Genomic DNA, 25617 nt, shown 5'->3' on the forward strand with positions numbered 1-25617 from the left:
GAAACTCTATTATAATTACTTTAACATCCCTTTAAACCTTTATAACTTAATAATTATATCAAAGATTTAATTTTTTTTTAATCACAAGTAAACTTACAACTAAAAATATTTTTCTAATTTTACAAAAAATGGGCTTTCCTTTGTGTTTTAGAACTAACACATTAAGTAAAAAATTTTTCTTCTTTTTTTAAAAAACTGAAATTTAAAATACATTTTTTATTTTATCTTTTTTTAACTTGAAATAAGTTTTCTAATATTGTCACATGAAATCTTTGATTTTTAACATATTCACATGAAATCTTTGCTTTGTCTTTTTCCTATTTGGAAATGGACTACCTGGTTGCAAAATGGGTATGAGTTGTTTGGGCTTACTATTTGCCTTAACTTGGTGTCAAAAGTTGTTGGTTTAGGTTTTCCAGTGACCATAGAATGCACGTAAATAGTTTTTGAAGGCTTTAGCATTCATGTTTTGTAAAGCATGAGAATATTCCTGAATGACATCAGGTGGACAATTATTTTGAGGAAGGTAAACTTGCACCAACCATTGAATAACTTCAACACCCCTTTTCTGTAGGCACATTTTTTGAGTATTTGAGATCTCTTGTAATACCTAAAACAAAACGTATTTTGTAAATGCTGAATAATAGATAAGTTCAATTATTTAAATTAATTTATTAAATTTAATTACGGTTAAAAGATTTTAAAATCTTAACATATGAAATATCTATAACTAAAAGCATAACTTGTATGCAGGAAAACAAAGCAAATAAATGCCAAATCTTTTACTAATGTGATTACTATGAAAAGGAAAGTAAAGAAGATAGTAAAATAGTTCTTTAAAAGGTATTACAAAAGCTGTCTGAGCATCTTCCAAATCAAATGCAGAATTCAGTGGTGCCATAAAACATGCAGGTAGAATGCTCTCATACAAAAACTCTTTAAATGTATCTTCACTGCCTATTTGAGTGAAAAATCAATCAAACTAGCAGAAAATAATAAAATCAATAAATAATTAACAAATCAAAATTTTTTTTTTATTAAGAGAATGAGAAACTCATAGCAAAAAAAACTTACCCCAACTCTCCACAAGCTTATTGAGAATAACAAAACATGTTTTTTGGCCCTAAAAATTAAAAAAACTTTAACTACAATATTAAATGACAAACAAAACAAATAGCATACTATATATCCACTATACTATACTATACTATACTATACTATACTATACTATACTATACTATACTATACTATACACACACACACACACACACACACACACACACACACACACACACACACACACACACACACACACACACAGTGGCTTTTAAAAATATAAGGTCACTAAGATTTTTTAGCGATTACTTAAATCATTTCGATGATTTTAAAAAAAACTAAAGAGACAAAAAAAAAATCATCTCGATGATTTAAAAAAAAAAAAAAAATTTATTTTGGTACATATCAGGTCAAAAACTAAAATAAAAAAAATGCCTCAAAAATTTAAGGTCAGGTTTTAATTCAGTATTTTGTGTGAGTACCACATGATTTTATGCAGGCTCAAATACGTTTTGGCATAGATTCAATCAGATGTACACATAATTCCTTTGGAATTTGATTCCAAATTTCTAGTTACAGTTTCATCATCAATTCTTAATATTATAGACAAAACATTAAAAGTACCATGCAATTAGTACTATCTTTAATTTTTGATTTACTTATCAATTATAGAATACTTATTAAATATTTAATTAGATGGTAAAAGAGTAAATAAAGTTCCTATTGTTTTCTAAATTATAGTCATCAAAAGAAAGACCACAAAATAGAGAAAAAATAATCCAGAACAAAATAAAGCTCATAAGGAAGTTTATTCTAAAACTTAATGCTGTTACATTACAATATGTTTCATTGAAGTTCAAGATTGGTCCTTTAAGCATGCTTGTATTTTAAACTTGCTTTAAATATGCTTGTAGATTGAACTTATTGAAATTAAATCCTCTTAAAAGTTTATTTAAGAAGTTTATTCTAAAACTTATAGATTAAAAAATTTATTTAATGATGAGAAGAGGAATGTCAGAATTGAGAAAAATATTAAATGGCAGCAGTATAGAGATAAGAAAAGAAATGAAAGAATCCTTTTCCTTGTTCTCAAGTCAAAATAAAATTAATAAAAAAAAAGAGGAAAAAATGTTTTACCAGGAACTCCAGAAAAAAATGCAGCCAATTTGTAAACTTTACTATTTGAAAATGTACTGTTATCTGAGTGCACCAATTCTCAAAGTCTATCACCAGATGTTATCAAATTAGTCCAAAATTTTTATCGAGGTCGTGATTCAAGTAGATCATTACCAAATTCAACAGATTTTGTTAACATTTGTAAAAATGGAATTAAGAAAAATTTTAATGTGAAAAATTTCATTTACCTTATTAAACAAGTTTACAGAATGCTTTTAAAAGAAAATCCAAGTATTGCTATTGGACTAACAAAGTTTTTCTACATGAGATCATGTACTGTTTTTTTTAAATGTGCTTTAAGTTAATTAAAAAAGAGAATAAAAAATATTCAATCCAGCCTTTAATACAATATGGAGAAAGTATTTACCAATAAATGTGAAGTAAATGATTCAGCTCACACATATATAAAAATGAACTAAGCTGTGATACATTCAAATTGTTGATAAAAGAATCCAAACTCTAATGAAGCTGACCTAAGCAATCATTTTACAGAGAATTACAAATGCATTTCTCAAAATCAACCACAAAGTGCTCATTTCAGTCAGACTTAAATTTTCATCTCAGGCTGTATAAGTCACTTGCAGTCAAAATTGCAGTTGTATCAGACCATGAAATGGATTCTAAAGAAACTGTGATTCCTTACATGGATGTAATTTTAGAGCAACTGGCAGAAGTTACAGTTTGGAGTGATGCCAATCAAAAGTTAAAAAATCAGTACACCACAGAGCCTTTAAAAGTGTGTATAAATTGCTAAAAAAAAAGCCAATTTATATGCTTTAAAAGAGATATAAATTTATATGCTTTAAAAGAGATATAAATTTATATGCTTTAAAAGAGATATAAATTGGCTTTTTTTTGTGCCAATGACAAATCCATTCATTGGTGGATCTTTCAAGATACGTAAGATCCTCCAATTATTGTCACAAAATATGCAGAAAATATGTCAATGTTAATTTTATTAACATTAACAAAATACAACGAAGCAATTGGATTGGATAATTTCTACTTCAAAATGATTGGTAGGAATAAAAAAAAACCTTTTTGAGAAAATTTTTTACAAATAAGAAAAATTAAGAAAGTTGGGTAAAAAAAAAATGCAACCTTATTTTAATAGAAAGACATATTTTTATTAAAAATAAATTTCTAAATTATTAAATTTAGAAAAAAGAAACAAAACACTCTGATGTTATTGATTTGTAAAGTAAAACTTTTTTTTTTATAAAATCACTTTTTGACTTTTTGTCAACATAAAATTTTAGAAAAGGCTTGGAAAGGTAATATCTTTTAGCTTTCTTAAATCAGAGTTTCAATTACAGAAAGTGACATGCATCATTCATTTTTTATCTATATTAAAGTAAGTGCCTTAAAAAAAATAATTGAAAAGGAACTAATGATTGTAAAAAGCTCATCACTAAAATCATCTCCTTAAGTGACACTTCAGTTTGAAGTATTTTAGAAATTTTTAATTTTTCTACTTTTAGAGAAATTTGAAGTTAAATATTCAGCATAGAAAAATAGTAAATTGTAGCAATGTCAGTAACCAATATATAAAATGCTATCTAATGATAAACAAAAAGAGTCTGAAAATGCTATATATTCATCTGTCTGATAATGACAATATATATAACAATATTATATTGTAAAATACAATGGTATTTCCTATCTTCTTTCATACCAAACCCAATAAACAATATATAAATGCATAACAATAAGTTTAAATATTTGTTATGCATTTAAAAGATTGTTATGCATTTACATACTACAACAAATTTATTTATCTAGATTTAACCCAACTAAAAATACTAAACTTGTACCTGAGGATCTGGTATTTCAACAGCACCATGTACAACTGAAAGTAATATTTCTTTGACATTACTTGATTCTATAAATAAAAATGATAGAAGTTAAAATACTATTGTACTGAAATGGCAAAAAGTGCTCAATTAGAACATATTACAAAACCTAAAAAAAATTATTCTAGTAAAATATTAAAAAAAACATATTTTTATGCAATAAAATCTAAATTATCATTTGTTACATAAAATAATTCATATAATTTTTCTTTTTTTGATATAGGAAACATTCAAGGGGAGAGAGCTGACATTTAAAAATTATGTAGTTTTCATTGGGACCATTACTATTATTATTACTACACCACTTAATAGCTTTTATATACTATACACTTAACTTACTTAACAGCTTTTAAACTTAAAAATTAGTAAAAAAATAAAATAAAAAAAGCTATGGAAATAAAACAACAGTACTTTTGTTATTTTTAAAAATCTGTAAGCTATCATTAACTAGTGGATGTTATTCACTCCAAGAATTCATAAACATTTATTATGTATTTCACTTTTTACTTTTAACCCATGGAAATGATAAAGATAAGCATCAGAGTCTCAGTATAGAAAGTATCGTGTGGTCACTAGATTGGTCATTTTTTACAATACCCAGCAAAAAACAACAAAATTCTAAAATATTTAAAAAAAATAAAAAACCAACAATTTTTTTTTCTTTAAATATTCATTAAACCGACCTTGGTTGGTAAGAACTTCAAGTATATTTGCGTTGACGATCGTTGAAATGAACAGGAAATAACTCCTCTGCAACAATTGTTTTTCTTTTAAGGCCTTAGAAATAAAAAAGTTTAATGCATAGAGAAAAAACATGAACTTTGAACATGAACTGATGTTATGTTCATGTAAAGCTTATTTTAGGCATGAATATGAATAAACTCATTCTTACAGAAGACTGTGGCTCCTTGACAGAGTAAATTACAATATTTGCTTGAGTTTTGCAACAAAAAGTCAATTACAAAGTTTTGACACAGTCAATTAGAAGTTTTGCTCGAGTTGCACTTGTTTATATATTATGTTAGCCTAAACTATCAACAAGCAGCCAAAAGTTAACAGAAGCTGCTTATCTGGCTGTGTTTTTCTTACAAAGGGATGTCAAAGCCCTTTTTCATTCCAACCTCACAGTTAATTAAAAAGTTTTTCTAGAGCAGTATATCAAAAAATGATTTATGACTTTCAAGGAAGAGCATTTTTCTTGTCAAAAAAAATTAAAAAATCTGTTCGATCTTATAACAATACAAAAATGGTACTTAAACATCTGAGTAAAAAAAATAACATATAAAGAGAAAAGAAACCCTAGCGCTTTTGGAAGACTCTTAAACGTTCTACCAAAAAAAGCTCCAGTCACTTGATTTGAAACTCATAAAAGATAATTAATATCCCTTTTTACTGGAAAAATGGGTAATATAGTTGATAACTTATATTGATATAAAAAATAATTAAAAAACATCTAATAAAAAATCTCATTATATAAAGACAACTTATATTGAAATAAAAAATAATTAAATTATATCTATTTAAATACATTTTCCCTTAATTTAAGACTAAAGAAGTAATCTTCCTAGTTCTCAATTTTTAGTCAATACTCATTAGTAAGTAATAATGCACATTATTACATATTTATAAACAAACTAAAAAAGACCAAATCAAAAAACTTCAAAGGCCCAATCTACACTTTTGAAATCTTAAAAGAAAAAAGCTTACTGAACAGCAAAGTAAAAATATTACCTGTAAGTCATTAGGCTCTATAGCAACTTGAATAAATGCAAAAATCTGTGTAACCAAAGGCATGCAAATTTCACTCAAAAATGGTGCAATATTACTCTAGAAAAAAGACACATATAAAATGAAATCATGATCTCAAAACTTTATTATCTTAATGTTGCTAAGTTACCATCATAAAACGTTTTGCAAAATAATATAAAAAACAAGAGTCAAAATAAGTGAACCTTGAATCGTGTGATAAGTTGATTAATCAATGGGATAAATTCTTGAATATCACGCATCTGTAATTAAGAAAAAAATCAAGATTAATAGAAATCTGTACCAAAAATATTTAATTCAATCATAACACATAAATATTTTACAATTGAAAGTTTTATTTGTTTGTTGAAAATAGAAAGTTGATATATGTGTGTGTATATATACATAAAGATTACATTTCATATACATACACACATATACAAATGCCTATATAACTATAAATACATACATAAATATATAAATATGTATATATGTATGTGTGTATATATATATATATATATATATATATATATATATATATATATATATATATATATATATATATATATATATATATATATATATATATATATATATATATATATATATATATATATATATACTTATTTCTATGTGTATATACATTTACATATATACAATCAGATGAGACAGTTACTTTATAACTATTATCAAAATACTTTTTTTAATACAAGGTGTAAAAATAGATAGTTAAATATATACACACAAGTATCAATGTTTGGTTTTTTGGCTAAAGATAAATAATAACTGAAATCAATTTATTGGGTAATGCCTTATTTACAAATCAAGCAACTTTAGAGGATGAATACAATAAACTCATGTTCAAATCATATATATGTTCAAATTATGTATATGTACTACTTTATGGTGCATTTTCATCTAAATACTTCTACTCTTCTTCCTCTCTAAAAACATTTCCTTTCCTTGTCTATAATTTTAACCTCCAACCACATTTTAGAATTGGCAGAAGAAAGTATTAAAATCTATTTAGAAATAAATTATTTAGGCAGTTAACAACTACAAAAAATTGAAAAATCTTAATTTTAAAAGGAAAATAAAGCTGCATGATGACACATTAAACAAAAAAAAATTATCTTGCATTCCTCTACCCCCCCCCCCCCCCCTCATTGTAAAATTGTTCTAGCTTATCTCCATCTAGACTCCCAACCACTGTTTGATAAAAAAAAACCTTTCCTGCCCTACCAAAATCTAGTCATTATAATAGTCAGATAATCCCATCTGCCACTCCTCCTCACATACACACCAAAACAGAGAAGACACCATGTGCAGAGTACACAATATTTACAAAGAATGATAATTTTAAAACCTTAAGTTTAAATGAGATGCAATAAAAACTAAAACTAATTAATAAATAGCTACCTAATAAAAGTGATCAAAACAAAATGAAAAACTCAACCATAAAGAATTACAAAACTTAAAATACTAAGTAGATGCAAATCTCATATTCGAGATTTTTCCAAATATATGATATAATAACTGCTCCGTTTAAAATGAATTTAAAAATATAATTATATTATACAACTCAAAACTCAGCTTACTCTGTAAAGTCTTATCAGTAGATCAAGAAATACATAAATACTCTCTTATTTTAAAATTTCCATGTACTTCTTTCATGTGACTCTTATGTCAATCACCTTCCCCCCCCCCCCTTTTCCCACTCTTGGAACTTTCAAGAAATATCTCCCTTAACATCAACCTAAACAAATTTAATCTATAAATTATTAGAATAGAAAAAAAAAAAGTAATAAAATCAATTTAAAAATAAAGTTAATCTTTTTTTCTTAAACAAAGTCTCAAAGTCTTTAACATAATACCCACATAACCTTAGTTCAAAAGTGAACAAATCTTTTGAGTTAAGCAATTTTTCTCAATATGGTTTTGACTAACCGACCCTAAAATTTTACCTGTAAATTTTTTCTTTCACTTTCAAGACTCCCAATCTTGTTTATCATACAGAAAAAAGTTGTCCTCTCCCAATAAATAGACCAGTGGGTCAGCATTTTCCTACCCTCTACAGAGTTTAGGAAGGGATAGAGAAGAAACATCACATATATGAATTTGTAACAAATGCACAGAAATGCTTAGAACTTGATTGTAATGTCGATTCTGTGATTATTTCGTCAAATTTGACCCTTTCACCAAGATTTCTTTGAGCCTTTGGACATTTTTTGTTGTAATCTATCAGGCTGAGCACAAAAATGATGAAGACAATCAACAGAAAGACTGGCAAGCACCGGAATTGGCGACAAAACCCCATTTTCAGAATATTCATTGAAAATTTACTCAAAAACTTAAAGCTAACCATTAAGTAAACTACAATAAATAAAAACTAACCAATATAAAAAAAAGCAAACAGAAGTGAAAACTCAGCTAACAAAATTTTTATTGACTACCAAGAGCAAACCAACAACTTTGTTTCAAAATCAACAACAAGTAAACAAATGCAAATGAAAAAAAAAGAAAAGAGCGTTAAAGATTGTCAATAAATAAAAGACCATAAACTTAAAACTCACAAAAATGAATAAATAAAGGAATTGAAAGCAATGATAAAAATTCAGATTCTAATTAGATTTAAGCAATAAATTCATGAAAGAAATGCATGAGGCCACAAGGCAATCCATGAACAGAGCTGATAAAATACCTTCTATATCTTTACAATTCAACTTCTTTATCAATTTTTTAAGTTAAATCAAACTTCTGAAGTTTATCAAAATAGAACTCTTTATGTTTTTAAAACAGAAAAGTTTTTGGTGCATCGAGAGAATTCACACCAAATTTTGTTATTTTTGAAAAATAAGTTTAATAGATTTAAACAAATAACAACTTGCAATGTTTAAAACAAAATATAAGGTAGATGAGGTATAACAAGACTTTTTCTCTGGTCTCAGAAAACTTTATGCTTAAATATAACTTTCTTAAATTTAATTTCAAAAAAAAAAAAGTTATATTTAAGCATACAAATAAAAGTTATATAGAAGTTTTAATTTTATTTGTTACTATTTGTTAAAGGCCAAAGTTGGTTACTATTTGTCATTACTGATTGTTAACTGAAAACAAAACTCTGATGTTTACTTATCTCTGAATAAAAACAAAAATAAAAGAAAAAAGATAAAAACACACCTCGCAGTCTTTAAGAAGGCTGTTTACAGCAATTGGTATGAATGGTAAAACTTGATCACCAAGACAAATTATCATACGATGAAGGTATTGTCGACAAGCATCATGAATAGCATCACGGTGAACTCTCATGGAAAGAGATTGAAGGAAAATATTTAGTGCCTAAAAAAAAAAAAGAAAAAAAAAACACTACTGAGCCATAAGTTACAACCACATGTTTTTCTCCATGATATTCCAAGAATTTATACATTTTATATTTATTATATACTTTATAGATACTTTATATATAATAAACATTATTACTAAAAATTTAAACAAAATTTTTTTCTAAAAAACATTTTTTTTTTTCAACTTCATTAAAGAAACAGCAACAAAACTTCATTTTGAAACATTAAAAAAATTTCTTCTTTCAATATTAAAACATTTCTTGCTTCTCTATAAACAAGTTAAAAATCTGCAGAACCTTTTTTTTTATTAATAATAAGAGAACATTTGCTTTTTATAAGAAATAATTTTTCCAATAAAAGATTGACAAAAAACTTTTTTTTAATTTGGTAAGAAATAGCTGTTTACACTGTTATACAACAACTATAAATAAAATCATACATTTGTAAAACATGGGGTACATCCACTTTGTTTCATACTTTGAGCAGTTCCAAAGGCTTTGCTAGCACGACTGAAGAAAATTGAAGATAAAAGATTGGATAAAGATATATACATAACTGAAAAGTGTGGTGCAACTATAAAAAAGTGATACAATATTATGTATAAAAGAAAAGATTTAAAACTATGAATAAACATATACTATATTGGCTTCACATAACCAACAATTAGAGGGTGAACATGATACTTAAAAAATTATAAATGAGGAATTAACAGTGTAATGCTGCCTAATGCAATAAAGAAATAATCAACGCAAAATTTACCTCTTATTCATAGTAAAAGTAAGTAAGCTATGAATGATATGTTAATGTGAGTATTTGGTACAGAGCCTTATTCCTATACTAAATATTTAATTTAATTAACATTCAGTTTGATTAGTTCAAATATTGCACAAGTTTCACATGACTTTATATAAAAAATGACCATAAGTCTTATTCATATATGACAAATAGGTGCATACCCAGAATTTCAAGTTGGGACAGGTAATTCAAATGGTATTATAAATACATAAAAAAAAAAAAAAACTCTACATACATCAAGCATACTTTTTAAATTGGCAAAACTTTTGCAATGTGCATTAAACTTTTAACAACTTTTTATTTAACTTGATTCAAAATTCAGATTAAAAGACAAAAGATCAGTCAAAATAATTAAACATTTTACAGAAAATATAAGTGCATTATGAAATAAAAAAACCTTAAATATGCGATCATGTGGTGTAATGCAAGAGCTTTGTTGTGAATCTCATCATTTTCTTTGATCAGACCACATGATATCTGTTAAAAAAATGATCTTAAAAATCCGAAGCTGAAAAATCTTTGAACAAATGAACATTTATGTTTCACAAATTCACTAAGCAAGGAAATGAAATTTCACTTTATAAATTGTGTTAATAAAATGGAAAAATAACAAAGAAAAAAAAAAAAAAAAAAAAATTGGATAAGAAAAAAATTGAGCAAAATCTTCACCTGTTTAACATACTGTTGAAACAAAAGAAGAACTGGTGAAGTCAATGCTTCCATCATCACCAATTGCTTCTAACAGTTAATCAAAAACTTGAAGTTTTCATAATAGACTTTTACCAAACCGAATATAACAGTATTATAACTGATGCTTATATTTAACTGCATTATTTATAATTTTATAAATGATATAAGAAGTAATAATAAACATTTTCAGACTTACTTCTTGGCTGGTATTGCTACATGTTATGAGAATAGCACCAACTTCATATAAATAATACTAAAGCAAAATCATGGTTTTAAACAAGATTGAAAAAGAAAATAAAAATAAAATGGTAAAAGCTCTCAACTCACTTTGTCATTTTCTGAAAGACAATTTTTTTCCTAAATGAAAAAAATACAAATATCATAAGATAAGAGTTTTGAGCAAATTCAAAAAAAATCCATCAAATCACAATGACACTACGACACTAACGAAATGAACTTTTAACAGAACAAATTTTAGATTCTTAAAGTTAAATCAGGACAAAAAATGCAAAATAAAGATTTCACAAATCTTCTATTAGCACCTTTACAAATAAATTTTATTTACATTAAATATTTTAATAACTAATTTTGGTAAATGCAATAGAGATGAAAAATGTAATTATTTGTTTATAGGATAAAACTAGTAAAAATTACTTCATTTTGTTCACACAAAATTTCTTGGATTCTTCCAAATACATCTTCAACATAAGGTTGTATTTGATTTCTATAGCAGAATTTAAACTTATATTTAGACATATATTAAAACAAATTTAAAAATGTATTTAAATATAATTAGTTCATACTGACACACCAATATATAATTACTTCTTACTTAAGTGATTTAATAAATCTCATTAATAGAAAGCTTGCTCGACTTGAAACAGAACAATCTGAATTCTTTAAGCCTCTTTTATCCAAAAATGAAATCTATAAGTAGAACAATTTAGAATAATTTAAAATAATTAAGTAATAAAATAGAATATTTTGATGGTGTTGTTAAAGTAAACACATAACAAAAAGAGTTTCTCTATTTGCGTTAAAAAAATTTGTTGTTTTGAATGAGCTATGATAATATTTTTAGATGATAATCATTAAAAGGTTTTGATTTGTTTTCTCTACTGATGAAGAAAATGAATTTAACATTTTAATCAAGAGTACAATATTCAAATTATTATATACATCATTTAAGCATGAAATAAATATTAATTAGTATTAATCAAATACTAATTAATATTTATTTCATGCTTAAATGATGTAATGTTGGTATTGGTTTTGATATGTGTTGTTTTCATTTTGTTTAAAATGTCAATAATTTTAATGAAAACTCTGTCTGAAGCTGAACATGCAGTAGAAAAAATATAACAGACAAAAAACGGAATACAGAGTCATTTTTAAGTTTATTTCTGACAAAATTTGTTTTTTAATGAGTAATATTTAAAAAAACTATAACAAGATATTTTTAAAAGTTAACAATTCCTCGTTTATAATTTTTTTACAAGAAAAACAAAAAAAGTTTGTTGTAAAATATTTGCTATTTTACTTGGACAGGTGTTAAATTGCTTAGCAAATATCAATTTTATTGTTTATGTTATAGCAACTAATCATGGTTTTAGGAAAAAAAAAACTCTGTGCATCAAAGAGAAACCTAAAGGAGAATATTTATGTGAAACTCAACAATAACTTGTGATAGACTTATAAACTTGTGATAGACTTATAAACTTGTGATAGACTTATAAACTTGTGATAGACTTATAAACTTGTGATAGACTTATAAACTTGTGATAGACTTATAAACTTGTGATAGACTTATAAACTTGTGATAGACTTATAAACTTGTGATAGACTTATAAACTTGTGATAGACTTATAAACTTGTGATAGACTTATAAACTTGTGATAGACTTATAAACTTGTGATAGACTTATAAACTTGTGATAGACTTATAAACTTGTGATAGACTTATAAACTTGTGATAGACTTATAAACTTGTGATAGACTTATAAACTTGTGATAGACTTATAAACTTGTGATAGACTTATAAACTTGTGATAGACTTATAAACTTGTGATAGACTTATAAACTTGTGATAGACTTATAAACTTGTGATAGACTTATAAACTTGTGATAGACTTATAAACTTGTGATAGACTTATAAACTTGTGATAGACTTATAAACTTGTGATAGACTTATAAACTTGTGATAGACTTATAAACTTGTGATAGACTTATAAACTTGTGATAGACTTATAAACTTGTGATAGACTTATAAACTTGTGATAGACTTATAAACTTGTGATAGACTTATAAACTTGTGATTTTGTTAAACAAAGAAATTTTTATAGAAAAGTGCTTGTAATAAATATCTTTTTCACAACAGCTGGAGCTATTGTCAACAAATAGGCTATATGGCAGATTTAAAAATTGTAATAGATAAGGAAAAAAGTTGAAGACTCTAAGAGATGATAGAGAAATATTAAGAGCAATAAAAAATTCATTAAAAAAAATATGAAAATATGATTACTGTGAGGTTTTTCATGTGCAAAAAATTATTGCAAATGATCTAAATAATCTCAAAGGAATCACAATTTCACCAACAATCAGAAATCATATTTTTAAAACAGGGTTTAGTAGATACATAGCAAGTAATAAACTATTTTTAACAATTCATATGAAGAAACAACAGAGTTTTTCAAAAAATTTTAATGCCACCATCTTTTTGAAAGAGAGTTCTTTGGGCTGATAAATCCAAGTTTAACTTCAAAAAATTGGACGGAGCTTAAAGAGAGTTCTTCCTTTGAATTGCATGAGAGAAATAGTTTAACATGGTGGTGGAAATGTAATGATTTGGGGTTGTACAAACTGCAATTAGGAAACAGTTTTGTGCTTCAACAGGAAAATGATCGAAAATGATGTGCTAAAAAACACAAGTCTTCCTTGTTGAAAATTAAATAAATGCAAAAGAAAGAGATATCTTATATACCTGATTTAAATTTATTAGGACTTTATCAGGTAAAAAGTAGGTGACAAATCATTTACAAAAAAAGAAGATTTAAAAAAACTGTTACTAAATCATGGTCTAATATTGATATAATCAAATCAAATGTCTATTGGAATCAAAACATCTGGGAAAAGTAATTAAAACAAAAGAAAAACCAACTAAATGTTGAAATATTGCAAAAATAGACAAAAAAATTGTTTGATTTTTAACAAAATAAGTATACATAACAATTATTTTCTGTGCTAGTGTTTTTTGATTTTGATTTTTTAAATTAAATTACAATATTTATTTTATAAAATAATTATACATAATTTTAATGTGTATAACATTTGAGCCATTTTTTTAAAACTAATTTACAATACTTGCATCTCAAGTACAAAGTTTACTCAAAAATGACATGATTAAATAATATCATGATTAAATTGTGCTCTGACTGTATGGAGATAATTTTTATCAAAAACTCAATCTGAAATAACACACTTGAGGTAAAAGCTTTAATATTATAAAATCATGTAATATAATAAGTTTTTCAAATGTTTAACTACTTACTAAAACTATTGGTATGTACTGTGTCTGAGCATAAAAGAATCGCTCATAGCGAGTTACTGTTTCGAAGAACTAAAAAAAAACAAAACTTCCAATAAAGTAAAATTTAGTTTTAAGAAAATTATTTGACTTACACCAAATTTGATTTAGACATGAAACTTGCTTTAGTCCTCAAACTTAAATAATCAGACAGTTTATTAGGAATTACACAGTTTTTATGTGCTTTAAAGAAATTTTCAAATAAAGAAACCTTCACCTGCAGCTTTATTGCGCTATGATCATGTTCATTAACGTTGCTGTCAATCAACTATAAAAATTGAGAATGAATAACAAGCTCAATAATTTTTTTTTTTTTTTTCTAAATACATTCATTTTTTAGCACATGATTGCTTGAAGCAAAATACTTTTAAAACTATGGGATTATAAGCAACAATTTGACAAAATTAACATTTTAGAAACACAAAAGTAAAAAGCATAATGAAAATTCATACCAAACACATCATGCTTTGAAACAATGAGCAGTTTAAGGAATTACTAAAGAGCTCTTGTGCCTGAATAAAATGAATATAAAAAAATAAAAAAAACAAAGTGTTAACAAGCTAATGTGCTAAAATCAGAAGATCCAAAAATGTGTGCAATATTTAACAAAAATCCACCTTCCTATAACATTGAAAATAGATCAATGCAGGCATAATCCCTTTACATAATAAAAAGATTAGTGATAGTGGTATATATAAATGAAAATCTCAATAGTTTTTTCTCCAAATTGCTTCTTGCAGTTGTAAAACTTACAGGAAATGCTTCCCCGAGGCAATAAAGTATGTAAATTGCCACTTCTACATCATTAAATGGGAGCTGTTGCCAATTTCTAAAACCATGTGAAATCTTTTATTTTTTAAAATTAGGAGTTCAATAAAGTAAGCTTATTTACTTGTTTTTGTTCATTTTGAATAAAAAAATTTTAAAATTGTATTATGTAGTATTAAACCATGTTACTTAAATAAAAGTCATAACAAAAACACAAATATATACAACAACTTACTTGAGAGTGCAGTCAATGACTTCATATATGGAAGAAATAAACAATTTGCTATCCTGATATTACAAATTTGCATATTTTTACTATTTATTGCATTACAACGTTTGGCAAATAAAACTAATAAAAACATAAAAAATGCAATACTAACCAGCTTGGCTAGATAATTAAAAAGTACTTTCATTTGTTTACGATATTCTATAAAATCTACTTCATCATCTCCCTGAGGAAAGAAAAAAAAAACACAGTTTAAGAGCACAGTACTGAGTTTTTTTCCAAAGTTTTAGAACTGTAAGACTAATTAACTCAAAGTTTTAAAACTGTAAGACTAATTAACTCAAAGGATTTTCAAGAGTAAATGCTATAGGCAGTGGCAGTGGCATTTCTTCTTTTTAAAACCTTTTTTTAAAAAAAATAAAGCAGAAATTTTGCAAAACTAACTAATTATGAAAGCTTAATTATGAAAGGAGCGAGTTGTTAATGTGCTTTTTGTTAAATTTTTTGTTAAAATTTTCAAAGGTAAATTCTTGGCTCTAGAATCTGCTTCTTCAATCTGGGTTAAATTATTTGACTGGAAATAATAAAAGTAATGGTGTTTAAAAATAAATAACAAAATACAGGTAAGTTTTTATAAAATTTCTTCAAATTTAAAAATACTAATGTCAGGCGCAAAAGTCATCAAAACATTTCTTTAGAAAAACATACTCCTAGTTTTAATTTCATTTTTTAAATTTTAATAATAAACTATTTACTTCATTCTTGAAGTCGAATTCCTCATCATACTTAAGTTTCCTTATCACCACCAAGATTATATCTTTGATATGCTTATTTGTGACTAATACACTGCTACCATTAAGTTGTTTCAGAAGATTTAGGTAACCATGACAAAACTCAAAAACTGATTCTGAAACATCATCATCTTCGTCACCAAGAAACCTATTTTAAATTTTTTAGGTTTTGTAAAATTTTACAAAAAGTACAAAAGAGTCTTCACAATAAAACAATAAATGAACTTAGACACAAAATATTATTTGTAAAAAGTTTTTGAAAAAAAAGAACAACCTTAACATTGGAATAACATTTTTGTCTATTGCATCAAGGATTTCTAATTTTAATCCACTCTCTGCTTCAACTTTCGATAATCTAGTAGAGAGAAAATAGATAAAAAAACAAAAAAAAAAACAAAACATGCTTTTTTTAAGCAACATACTTCTCAGAAATTTATTTTATATATATATACAGTAGCATGCAAAAGTAACTGGACAAACGCATAACTTTAGATAACTTTTGAATGAAAAGTCCAATTTCTTTCAAATTTTTACTGGAATGAATTTCTTTCAAATTTTTTACTGAATTGATTACAATTCTAAAAACAAATGAATTTTTACTAAATCTAAGCAACATAATCTTAAAAGTTCATTTTAATAAAATATGCGCGTGCAAAAGTCTCCGGGCAGAAAAAATTACTTAAAGTAGATTTTTTCTTTTAAACATTTTTTAAATTAAAAATGTTGCAATTTAAAGTAAATTTCTTTAATACTTCGTTGGGAAACCCTTGGCATTGACTACTGCTTGACAGCGACAGGGCATTGAGTCCACCAGCTTCATAATCACATTATTGTCAATTTTTTCCCATTCTTGTTTCAGAATTTAAAATAAATCATTTTACTTGTTAGCTTTTGACCTGAAATTTGTTGATCAAGATGTTCCCATAGATGTTCAATAGGATTAAGGTCGGGACTTTGCGAAGGCCATTCCATTAATCAAATTTTTTTGATCTTGAAAAAGTCTTTCACAAGGGTTGAAGTGTGCTTTGGGTCATTGCCCTGCTGAAATTTCTATCCTCGAGGCATTTTGTCTTTAGCATGTGGTAGCATAACATCCTTAATGATATCTTTGTACATATTTTTGTCCATTATACCATTAATCAAATGGATAGGACTGACACAATCTCTATTGAAGCAACCCCAAACCATAATGTTTTCACCTCCGTGCTTTACTGTTGGTAGCTGGTATGTAGGATTGTTTCTATGGCCGTTTAGTCAACGAACATATCTAATATCATCAGATCCAAACATAAACTTAGATTCATCACTAAAAAGTACCTTCAACCATTGTTCTCTTGACCAATTCAAATGTTCATTTGCAAATCTCAAGCATGCTTTTCGATTCTTCATAGAAATAAAAGGTTTCCTTGCAGGACATCTTCCAAATAAATTTGCTGACCTCAAATGACACTTGGTTTGGTGTCAATGCTATGTAAGTAATGTATTACTTTATTTTGTCAACATTTTACATAAAATTCTTTTGTTTCAGCATTTAACAACACAGCATTTTTGTGTGGATCAATTTTTATGGCACGAATTAAAATTTTATCTTATTATTCAGATGTAATTCGAGGTCTTCCTGACTTTAGAGAAATTCTATTGTTATTTCTTTCTTTATATCTTTTATATATATCCAGTACTATTGATTTTCCTATATCAAACAGATCCGCTATGTCTCTCGTAGTTCTGCCTTGTTCAATTGCACGCAATACTGATTCTTTGACAACTAAACTTGTATATTTTCACTTTGTCATTTTTAAAATTTATTCAAAACAATATCCTTTTTAACTAAAAATAATTTATGGTTTATTTACTGTTTTTAAACATTAAATAAAAGCCAACAAAAGAATTTGAACTTTATCATTTTAGTTCTGTCCAGATACTTTTGCATGGGCATATTTCAATAAAAGGAATTTTAAAATTAGATTGCTTAGATTTAGTAAAAATTCATTGTGTGTGTGTGTGTGTGTGTGTGTGTGTAAATTTTATAAGTAAATATATATCAAGTTATATAAAAAATTTACTTATAAAATTCATATATAAAATTATATAAACATATAAATTTGTAAGCAACATACTTCTCATAAATTAATTGTTTGTTTTGATACAAAAATGAATTTAACTAATTCACTCAAATAACTCTAAATAATATTTATTCAGATTTTTCTTACTTTTTGCCTTTTTTTAAAAAAATTCTAATAACAAAGAGAAAACAGAGTCTGAACAAAATTTTGCTTCAAATACCAAAGGAATCATTCAATTAGCTTTCTATTTTTATAACTTCTTAAACTTTAGGTTTTTTCAAAAACTTTGAAAAAACAATAATTCTAATACCAATAATTCTAAAGTTTAGGAAAAAAAAAAGAAACTTAAAATGGAAAAAACAGTGAACACATTTTCCTGCAAGAAACTTTTTTTATTTATGTTTGTGATACCTACTTTGACTAAAACATGTATGCTGGCTGGTTATATAAATTACTTTTTTTATTTTATCTTAAAGCAAGAATATCATCTTTAATTCTTGCTTTAAATTTGTAAAAAAATAGCAATTTACACAAATGATAACATTCACAGCTTCTTGGACACTCTGGACACTCATTCTAGTTTAAGTAAAAAAAAGTTAGGAGATAAGACTTTGAAAAAAGGTTGAAAAATGGAAATCCACCTTAATATATACAAATACAATTTGAATTAAATTTTACTTATTAAAGCTAGATATGAGTTGAACCCCCATTCCATTGATTAATGATGATAACTTCACTGCAAATTCAGATTCATCTCTCTAAAATAAAAATGTTTACTTAACAGATAATAAGTAGCAACTTAAAAATAGATAAGACTCTTGTGAACAAGGGAGTGTATATGTAATGCATGTTAAAAATAGATAATGTCTAAAACTTCCTTTACCATATCGTTGGTAAGAACTCCAGTCTTTTCTAAAACCCCAGCTAATGATTTGACTAATTGAGTTTTGGGACCAGACTCCATTCCTTCCAAAATGTAGATATTTAAGAAAATAGAAATTTCTCAAACAAATCTTTCAAAAAAAAATTTTTCAAAAAGAATTAAAAAGTATATGAAGAATATTTTTAAAATAATCAACAAACATTTAAAATTAAATACCTTTATTTATTATCTCAAGTAAGCAATCACATGTTGCTTCACGAAGTTTTTCATTGCTCAAGTATGCAAGTAAGCGACTAAATATACACACATACAATATATATATATATATATATATATATTTATATATATATTTATATAAATATTTATATATTGTAATTTATTAGCAAAATAAGGTTCTTATTTAGTAAAAGCAGTGGAGGCAGTGTTTTTAATTTCTGTATTATCTAGTATTTTCTAAATACCTGATAAACCTATCATTTGCAATAAGATTGATATTTATCCAAGAAACAAATGCACCCACAACTTTTAAACATAAACACACAATGCCAGGGTTATCTTGTTCATAAAGTTGAATAATTTGATACCATGAATCAACAAGGTCATTAATGCAGTGATCTCGCATATAATCTTTTATTGCTGTGTTACGCTCAAGCTCCTTTGAAATTAAATTATAATAAAATATCTAACAATAAAATAAATATCTAATAATAAAATAAATATCATTATAAGAAAAGAACAAGAAAACTAAAATGATCTCTTAAGAGTCATGAGTTATAAAATAGTGCAGAGTACAATTATGGGTGTAAATTTTCCTTAGAAAGTGTTCATATATTTTCAAAACATTAAATATAATACCTCTTAACACTGTTTTCATTCCCATTAAGAGTGATTTTTAACTTAATTCATAATATTACCAAATATCTTAAAGGTACAAGTAAAAACAACACAAGTTCACAAGTTTTTCAAGAGCCCCTTGTAAAACTAGGTTAATTTCTTTATTCACTTTACTCGCCCCTTTATGTTATGTTAACTTCAGGTAGCTTTAGTAGATCCACATATGAGGATAATGTAAATGACTTTGTCACAATCAACTGAACAAATATAAAACTGTAGCAGAGCTTTTAAAAAAATAATTTTTTGGTTCAAATGTGTAAGACACTCAGTTTAATCTGCATTAAAAACTCTTATTGTAACCTTACCATCTTTAAATAAATGGTTCTTTTTAAGATTACACATATTAAAGGATGCAGAAAGAGTTTCCTAATATAAATTTTTGATCACTGTTAAGACTACTACTAATACACCTATGAATGAAATTATTTTGAACAAATGCTTTAAGGCGTATGAAGACTACAGTGGAAGACCCACAGTTGTCTACTTTTTCTACTTTTGAGAAAAATGAAATTTTGTAATGTTAAATAATGTCAAATATTTTTAAACAGCTCAAAAAAACTTGATAAAGGTGGTTTTTTGGCTTGTATATTGTCAGAAGTAATAAGCACCATAATATGATGAAAAGGATGGAAGTGCAAAAATTTACGCATTATGCAACATAGGACATTGTATGTTAATCATAGTTTGAAAAACATAGGGTTCAGAAATAAACTGTGTGTTTAAATGAGAAATATATAAGAGGTAACAAAAGCACAATAAAGTTTTTAGTAAATAAATGCTGCACTGATTTAGTTCTCAAACCTGCTTTCAACTGAAAAAAAGTTTTAACTTTTTATAAGATGATCAATAACCAGGTAAAAAAATTATTTTGGTCTGAAAATTAATTCCAGCAATATCTAAACTGAAAGTCTCTTAAAATTTTTTCAGTACAACTGTCATTTATGACAACTTACCTGACATTCTTGTTCACAAATGGTAACAGTCTGAAGCTTACCAGAGCTGCAACTATGACTATCTTTAATCGATAGAAATGCAAATATTTAGTTAAAAACAACCTGAACAATTTTTCTAGACTGCTTTAATTTATGGGTATGATTTGCATGAGATAATTGGAAGTAAAATCTCTCTTTGTCATTAACAAACTTAGTACTGCAATTATATATCATTGTCAATAACAATAGCAAACTTAGTACTAATAAAATTTCTACCTGTGAAGTATGTGGTATATGACGGGCAACAACTTCTTCATCAACAGCAAGAAGAACACGCAAGTATAAATCCACAGCCAAAGCTCCCTTCTCAAGAAGTTTGAGCATTTCAGAGAAGAATGAAAACCACTGTATTAAAAGAAAACTTTATCTTTTAATTAGAATTTAGCAGATTGATACAAACATAATTTACTTACAATCAACTTGCTTCACAAAATACAAATAAAAATAACTGACTCCTAATAACTAAACATAAAATAATGAGTAAACATCTAAACTTTTATATATTTTAGGCATCCTAGAATATATATATATATATATACATACATTTTTTCATTTTCACAATTTTATATTTTTTGGGTAAACAGAATTGAGAAACCCAAGACTTGCAACTAGAAGCTTTAGATTGGTACCATATATTGTTTGCCAATGCCTCTTCCCAAATTCTGAAACATTTTGCACTTCTAGTTGTCTCTGTTTTTTTTAATATTGCACTTGCTGAGTTTCATCTAAAGCTTAACTGAAGTCAATCTCATGTTTCTTTAAATGCTATGACTTTTTGGCCTCAGTGTCTTGCTTTACTTTCTCCAGAACCTTAGGTACACTTAGACACTGGCCTTCAACTCTTGGAATATTGATTCTCTTGGGTTTTTATTGTATGTCAACACACAAAAAAACTCAAGATTGTTGCATTATAAAACATTTTTAAAATTGCTTTTGAGTCTTTCTGTGAACTTCTTTTTGTTACAATTGCTCTTCAGTGTAAGTTATTTGCATTTACAAATGTAAATGTGATTTTTTTCAAAGGCAATCATATTTACTTACATTTTAACTCTTTATTAAATAATCTAGCCATACTCATTTTAATTCATAAGTGTAAGCAATTTGCATATTTACTCTTCAATAAAAATTCTTTTTTACTAGGGTTAGAACTTTTAAATTTGCTAAGGCATAAATAATATTTTAAATAGTTTTTACACCTTTAAATAGAGCAGAAAATTTTCTACAAAATGGTGCCATACTTTTTTTAAAATGTTTTGTTTAGCATTTTAATTAAATGAAAAAGAAACAAAATTGCTAAACTATTAACTTTTTTTTGTTTATTCTTACCCTAAGTTTACTATAAACCTAAAATTACAAGTCCAACATCAAAATACCCATGCCAATATAATTATAAAAATATACTGAAAATAATACAAAAAAAAAAAAAAAAAAAACTTTAACTAGAATTAGTTTTGTTTTTAGAAAAAAGTAAAATAATATTAAGCACACAATATCTATGAAATATCTATGAAATATCTTTATAAACTGCACTATCATCTAATATGAAGCAAACATTTAAAAAACAAAAATTAGCAAACTAATAACAAACGAGCTGATACAAATTGGTACATATCAATATATAAAGAAAATAACCACATTAGGTATCTAAATACAACAACCTATCTAAAATTTTGATATTGCTTTTTTTTTGTTTTGTTAAAATAGTGTTTAGTATTGTTTGAAATAAGATATTGTTTTATATAAAATATATTAGGAAGTTATTATTCAATATATGTTAAAAAAAGATGAGTTTTAATAAGTGGGCTAAAACTAATACACAGTACTGTATGTTTACTTTACATTAGACTTTAAAATTAAGTAAATGTCTACAATACACATGCTTTTGTATTAATAAAATATTTTTGCAACATGTTTTTTTACAATAAAACTTTTGTAAAATTCAGCTTTTAAACAAATATATAGACTGCCATTTTTTTTTACATCAAAATATAACTATTTAAATGTTAAAAAATAAGATTTAAAAAAAAAAAAAAAAAAAAAAAAATAATAAAGAGAAAAAAATAACGATAAAAGAAGAAGTACATGATTTGGATATTCTTGCACAAATAGCAAACAAAATAAATGAGAAGTCTTGTTGAGGATGAAGTTCTTCTGCTGAGAGATACAACACTAAAAGTTAAAATCAATATAAGCAGAATATATTAACCATTTTTAATTTGTGTTAAAAAAAAAAAAAAAAAAAAAGAATTAGTTTAACTCCATTAGCGTAAAGTAAAAGCCCTATACAACTATCATACGTATCATTTTATATTTTTAATAGAACTTTACAAATAATTTAAATTTTAAAAAAACATTTATAGTATAAAAAGTTATCAATTCAATAACTTAACAAACTGATTAAAAAAAAAATGTTTAAAGGATAAGAACATACCTGAAGGTACCATTTTTGTAAGTAGTTTTTTAAATTTTCTTTTAAAGAAACTTCAATTTGTCCATATCTATTAAAAAGAGTTATATATAAGAAATATATACTTTTTCATAAAGATAAAATATAGTGTATATAAAACTACACAATAAACATTTTATAGAAATAAATTACAAAAGAGCAAAATCAAAATATAGGATCATGAAATAAATGAAGAAAAAACAGCTTAATTTTATAGAAACCTTAAAAATGGAATAAACTTAAAGTTAGTTTACAACACTGTTTTTGATTTCAATAGGAGAACCTACCTTGTCTTGATATGTGCTTCAAGTACTTGTAAACAAAAGAATTGCACTCTTTCATCCCTGGAAAAAACTATTTCTTATAAATCAAAATGTACAAGTTTTAAAAAAAAACAAATCAGTTGTTCAAATTCAAATAATTTTTTTAAAGTCTTATCTTTTTTGAAAATGATTTGCTAAAAACAACTAGTTTAGCAAATCTCAAATTACAATATGTAACTAAATTGTTATTTAAAAATTGTGACTGTTCTTTAAAAGTTGTATATTTAAAAACCTTTTGTGCAAATTTGTTGATATCATTAAAACTGGTTGAAAAAACTCATAAAGTAACCAATTTTTTAGATTCACCTATAAATGTTGCTTACAAGAACATTTCCACACATTTGCCAACCTTGATCTTGTTTTTTGAACTCTTCAAAGTACTTGAGTATCTATAAAAACCAATAATAACATTTACTATCAGTAAAACTTAGAATAATAACATTTGTTATTAGTTAAACAAAAGTTATGCAACTTTATTTTAACATTATTATGAACTGAACTTGATATATATATATATATATATATATATATATATATATATATATATATATATATATATATATATATATATATATATATATCAAGTTCAGTTCATAATAATGTTAAAACAAATCAACTTTAAAATTATTACGTGCTGTTGTGCTTCTGGATAATCACTAGATGTTAGTAGGTGCAGAAGTTGGTTATCCATATTTCCTAATTTCACAATCAATTGTTGTATTGTATCTATAAAAAATATTGATGCAATTTTATTTAATTTTAGATGCCAATTACATTTATAGTAAACAATTATTGCTACTATTTGCAATATTATCTCTTTTTTATTAGTTATTACTTTAATTATTATCATTATTGTTAACTGTTATTAAAACGATTGTTACATAATGATAACGTTAATAGTAATAATAATATATCATTATTATTATTATTATTACTATTTCTATTATTATTATTATTTCTATTATTATTACTATTATTATTTCTATTATTATTATTATTATTATTATTATTATTATTATTATTATTATTATTATTATTATTATTATTATTATTATCATTATTATTATTATTATTATTATTATTATTATTATTATTATTATTATTATTATTATTATTATTATTATTACTATTATCATTATTATTATTATTATTATTATTATTATTATTATTATTATTATTATTATTATTATTATTATTATTATTATTATTATTATTATTACTATTATTATTATTACTATTATTATTATTATTGTTACTTTTGTTACTACTATTATTATCCTTATTTGTATTCTTGTTATTTTTATTAGTAGTAATACTAGTAGTACAAGTAGTACATGTGTATTAGAAGAGTATTAAAGAAGTATGAACTAATTTGTACTAAGTAACTCACCTTATATGGAACTACAGTTCAACCCCAAATGGGTTCCAGCTAATATTTTAGTATGGAAACATTTTGAAACTTGTTAATTTATGTTTTAAAAAAAGTCGTTTAAATTAGAAACTGAAATAGCTTAATAAAACTTAAGAGTATTTTTTTTTTACGATTTAACTACTTCAGTTATTTCCACGTGGAAAATACGGATGTTATAAAACTGTCACAGTGAACAAGAGCCCCAGTATCTAAAATCAAAGATTTAACGTCCTCTTTTCTCCCAATAGACAACGATAACAAGTTTGTTGTCGGCAAAATAAATGCCGTAAAATGTTAAAAAAAAAAAAGTTGCTGAATAGATCACCAACAATTCATCAAAAGAAAGGGTTCTAGCATTCCCTTTTGCTTAAATCTGAAATCGAAAACGAAAAGAATTTAAATGTTTCTAATATTGAAAACAACAATTTAGGAGGTAACTTTATTGATGTACCAAGGTATGTAATGTTTGAAATAAAAATTTATAATGTTCGCTAACTAATCCAAATATGGGTATTTTATTGTAGGACATTAAAAAGAGTAGAAAGAGATCCGTCCTAAGGTGATCAACGGTAATAGCA

General features: G+C 25.4%; 1 protein-coding gene across 1 annotated transcript; it reads right to left on the reverse strand.

Moving 5' to 3' along the window:
- Positions 1 to 165: 165 nt before the first annotated feature.
- LOC145200907 (exportin-T-like) lies at positions 166 to 25304 on the reverse strand. Its single transcript, XM_090069946.1, has 34 exons — positions 25019 to 25304; positions 24260 to 24354; positions 23935 to 24017; positions 23593 to 23649; positions 23291 to 23357; positions 22942 to 23028; positions 21076 to 21204; positions 19435 to 19628; positions 19190 to 19266; positions 18974 to 19056; positions 18769 to 18848; positions 16302 to 16382; positions 15992 to 16175; positions 15391 to 15462; positions 15246 to 15298; positions 14996 to 15071; positions 14695 to 14754; positions 14460 to 14510; positions 14207 to 14275; positions 11493 to 11587; positions 11315 to 11384; positions 10988 to 11017; positions 10857 to 10913; positions 10640 to 10708; positions 10368 to 10447; positions 9615 to 9684; positions 9012 to 9170; positions 6038 to 6094; positions 5817 to 5912; positions 4769 to 4862; positions 4047 to 4114; positions 1075 to 1123; positions 851 to 957; positions 166 to 610 (listed from the first exon to the last, which is right to left on the reverse strand). Exons 2-34 carry the CDS (start codon positions 24317 to 24319, stop codon positions 407 to 409), a joined length of 2868 nt encoding a protein of 955 aa, XP_089926072.1. The 5' UTR covers positions 24320 to 24354; positions 25019 to 25304; the 3' UTR covers positions 166 to 406.
- Positions 25305 to 25617: the final 313 nt, after the last annotated feature.

This window comes from Hydra viridissima, unplaced genomic scaffold (genome assembly GCF_058129835.1).
Source record: "Hydra viridissima isolate aposymbiotic clone 2 unplaced genomic scaffold, HvirCarnegie_v1 scaffold_13, whole genome shotgun sequence".
In the NCBI taxonomy this organism is placed as follows: Eukaryota; Metazoa; Cnidaria; class Hydrozoa; order Anthoathecata; family Hydridae; genus Hydra; species Hydra viridissima.

Bases quoted from the DNA above. Each gene is read 5' to 3' on its own strand.
- LOC145200907 (XM_090069946.1), bottom strand. From the start codon at position 24,319: ATGGATAACCAACTTCTGCACCTACTAACATCTAGTGATTATCCAGAA. The intron at 24,018-24,259 runs GTAATAATTTTA...TGGTTTTTATAG, and splicing joins ATCCAGAAGCACAACAGCAC to ATACTCAAGTACTTTGAAGA. The intron at 1,124-4,046 runs GTACAAGTTTAG...TTTAATTTTTAG, and splicing joins TTGAAATACCAGATCCTCAG to GGCCAAAAAACATGTTTTGT.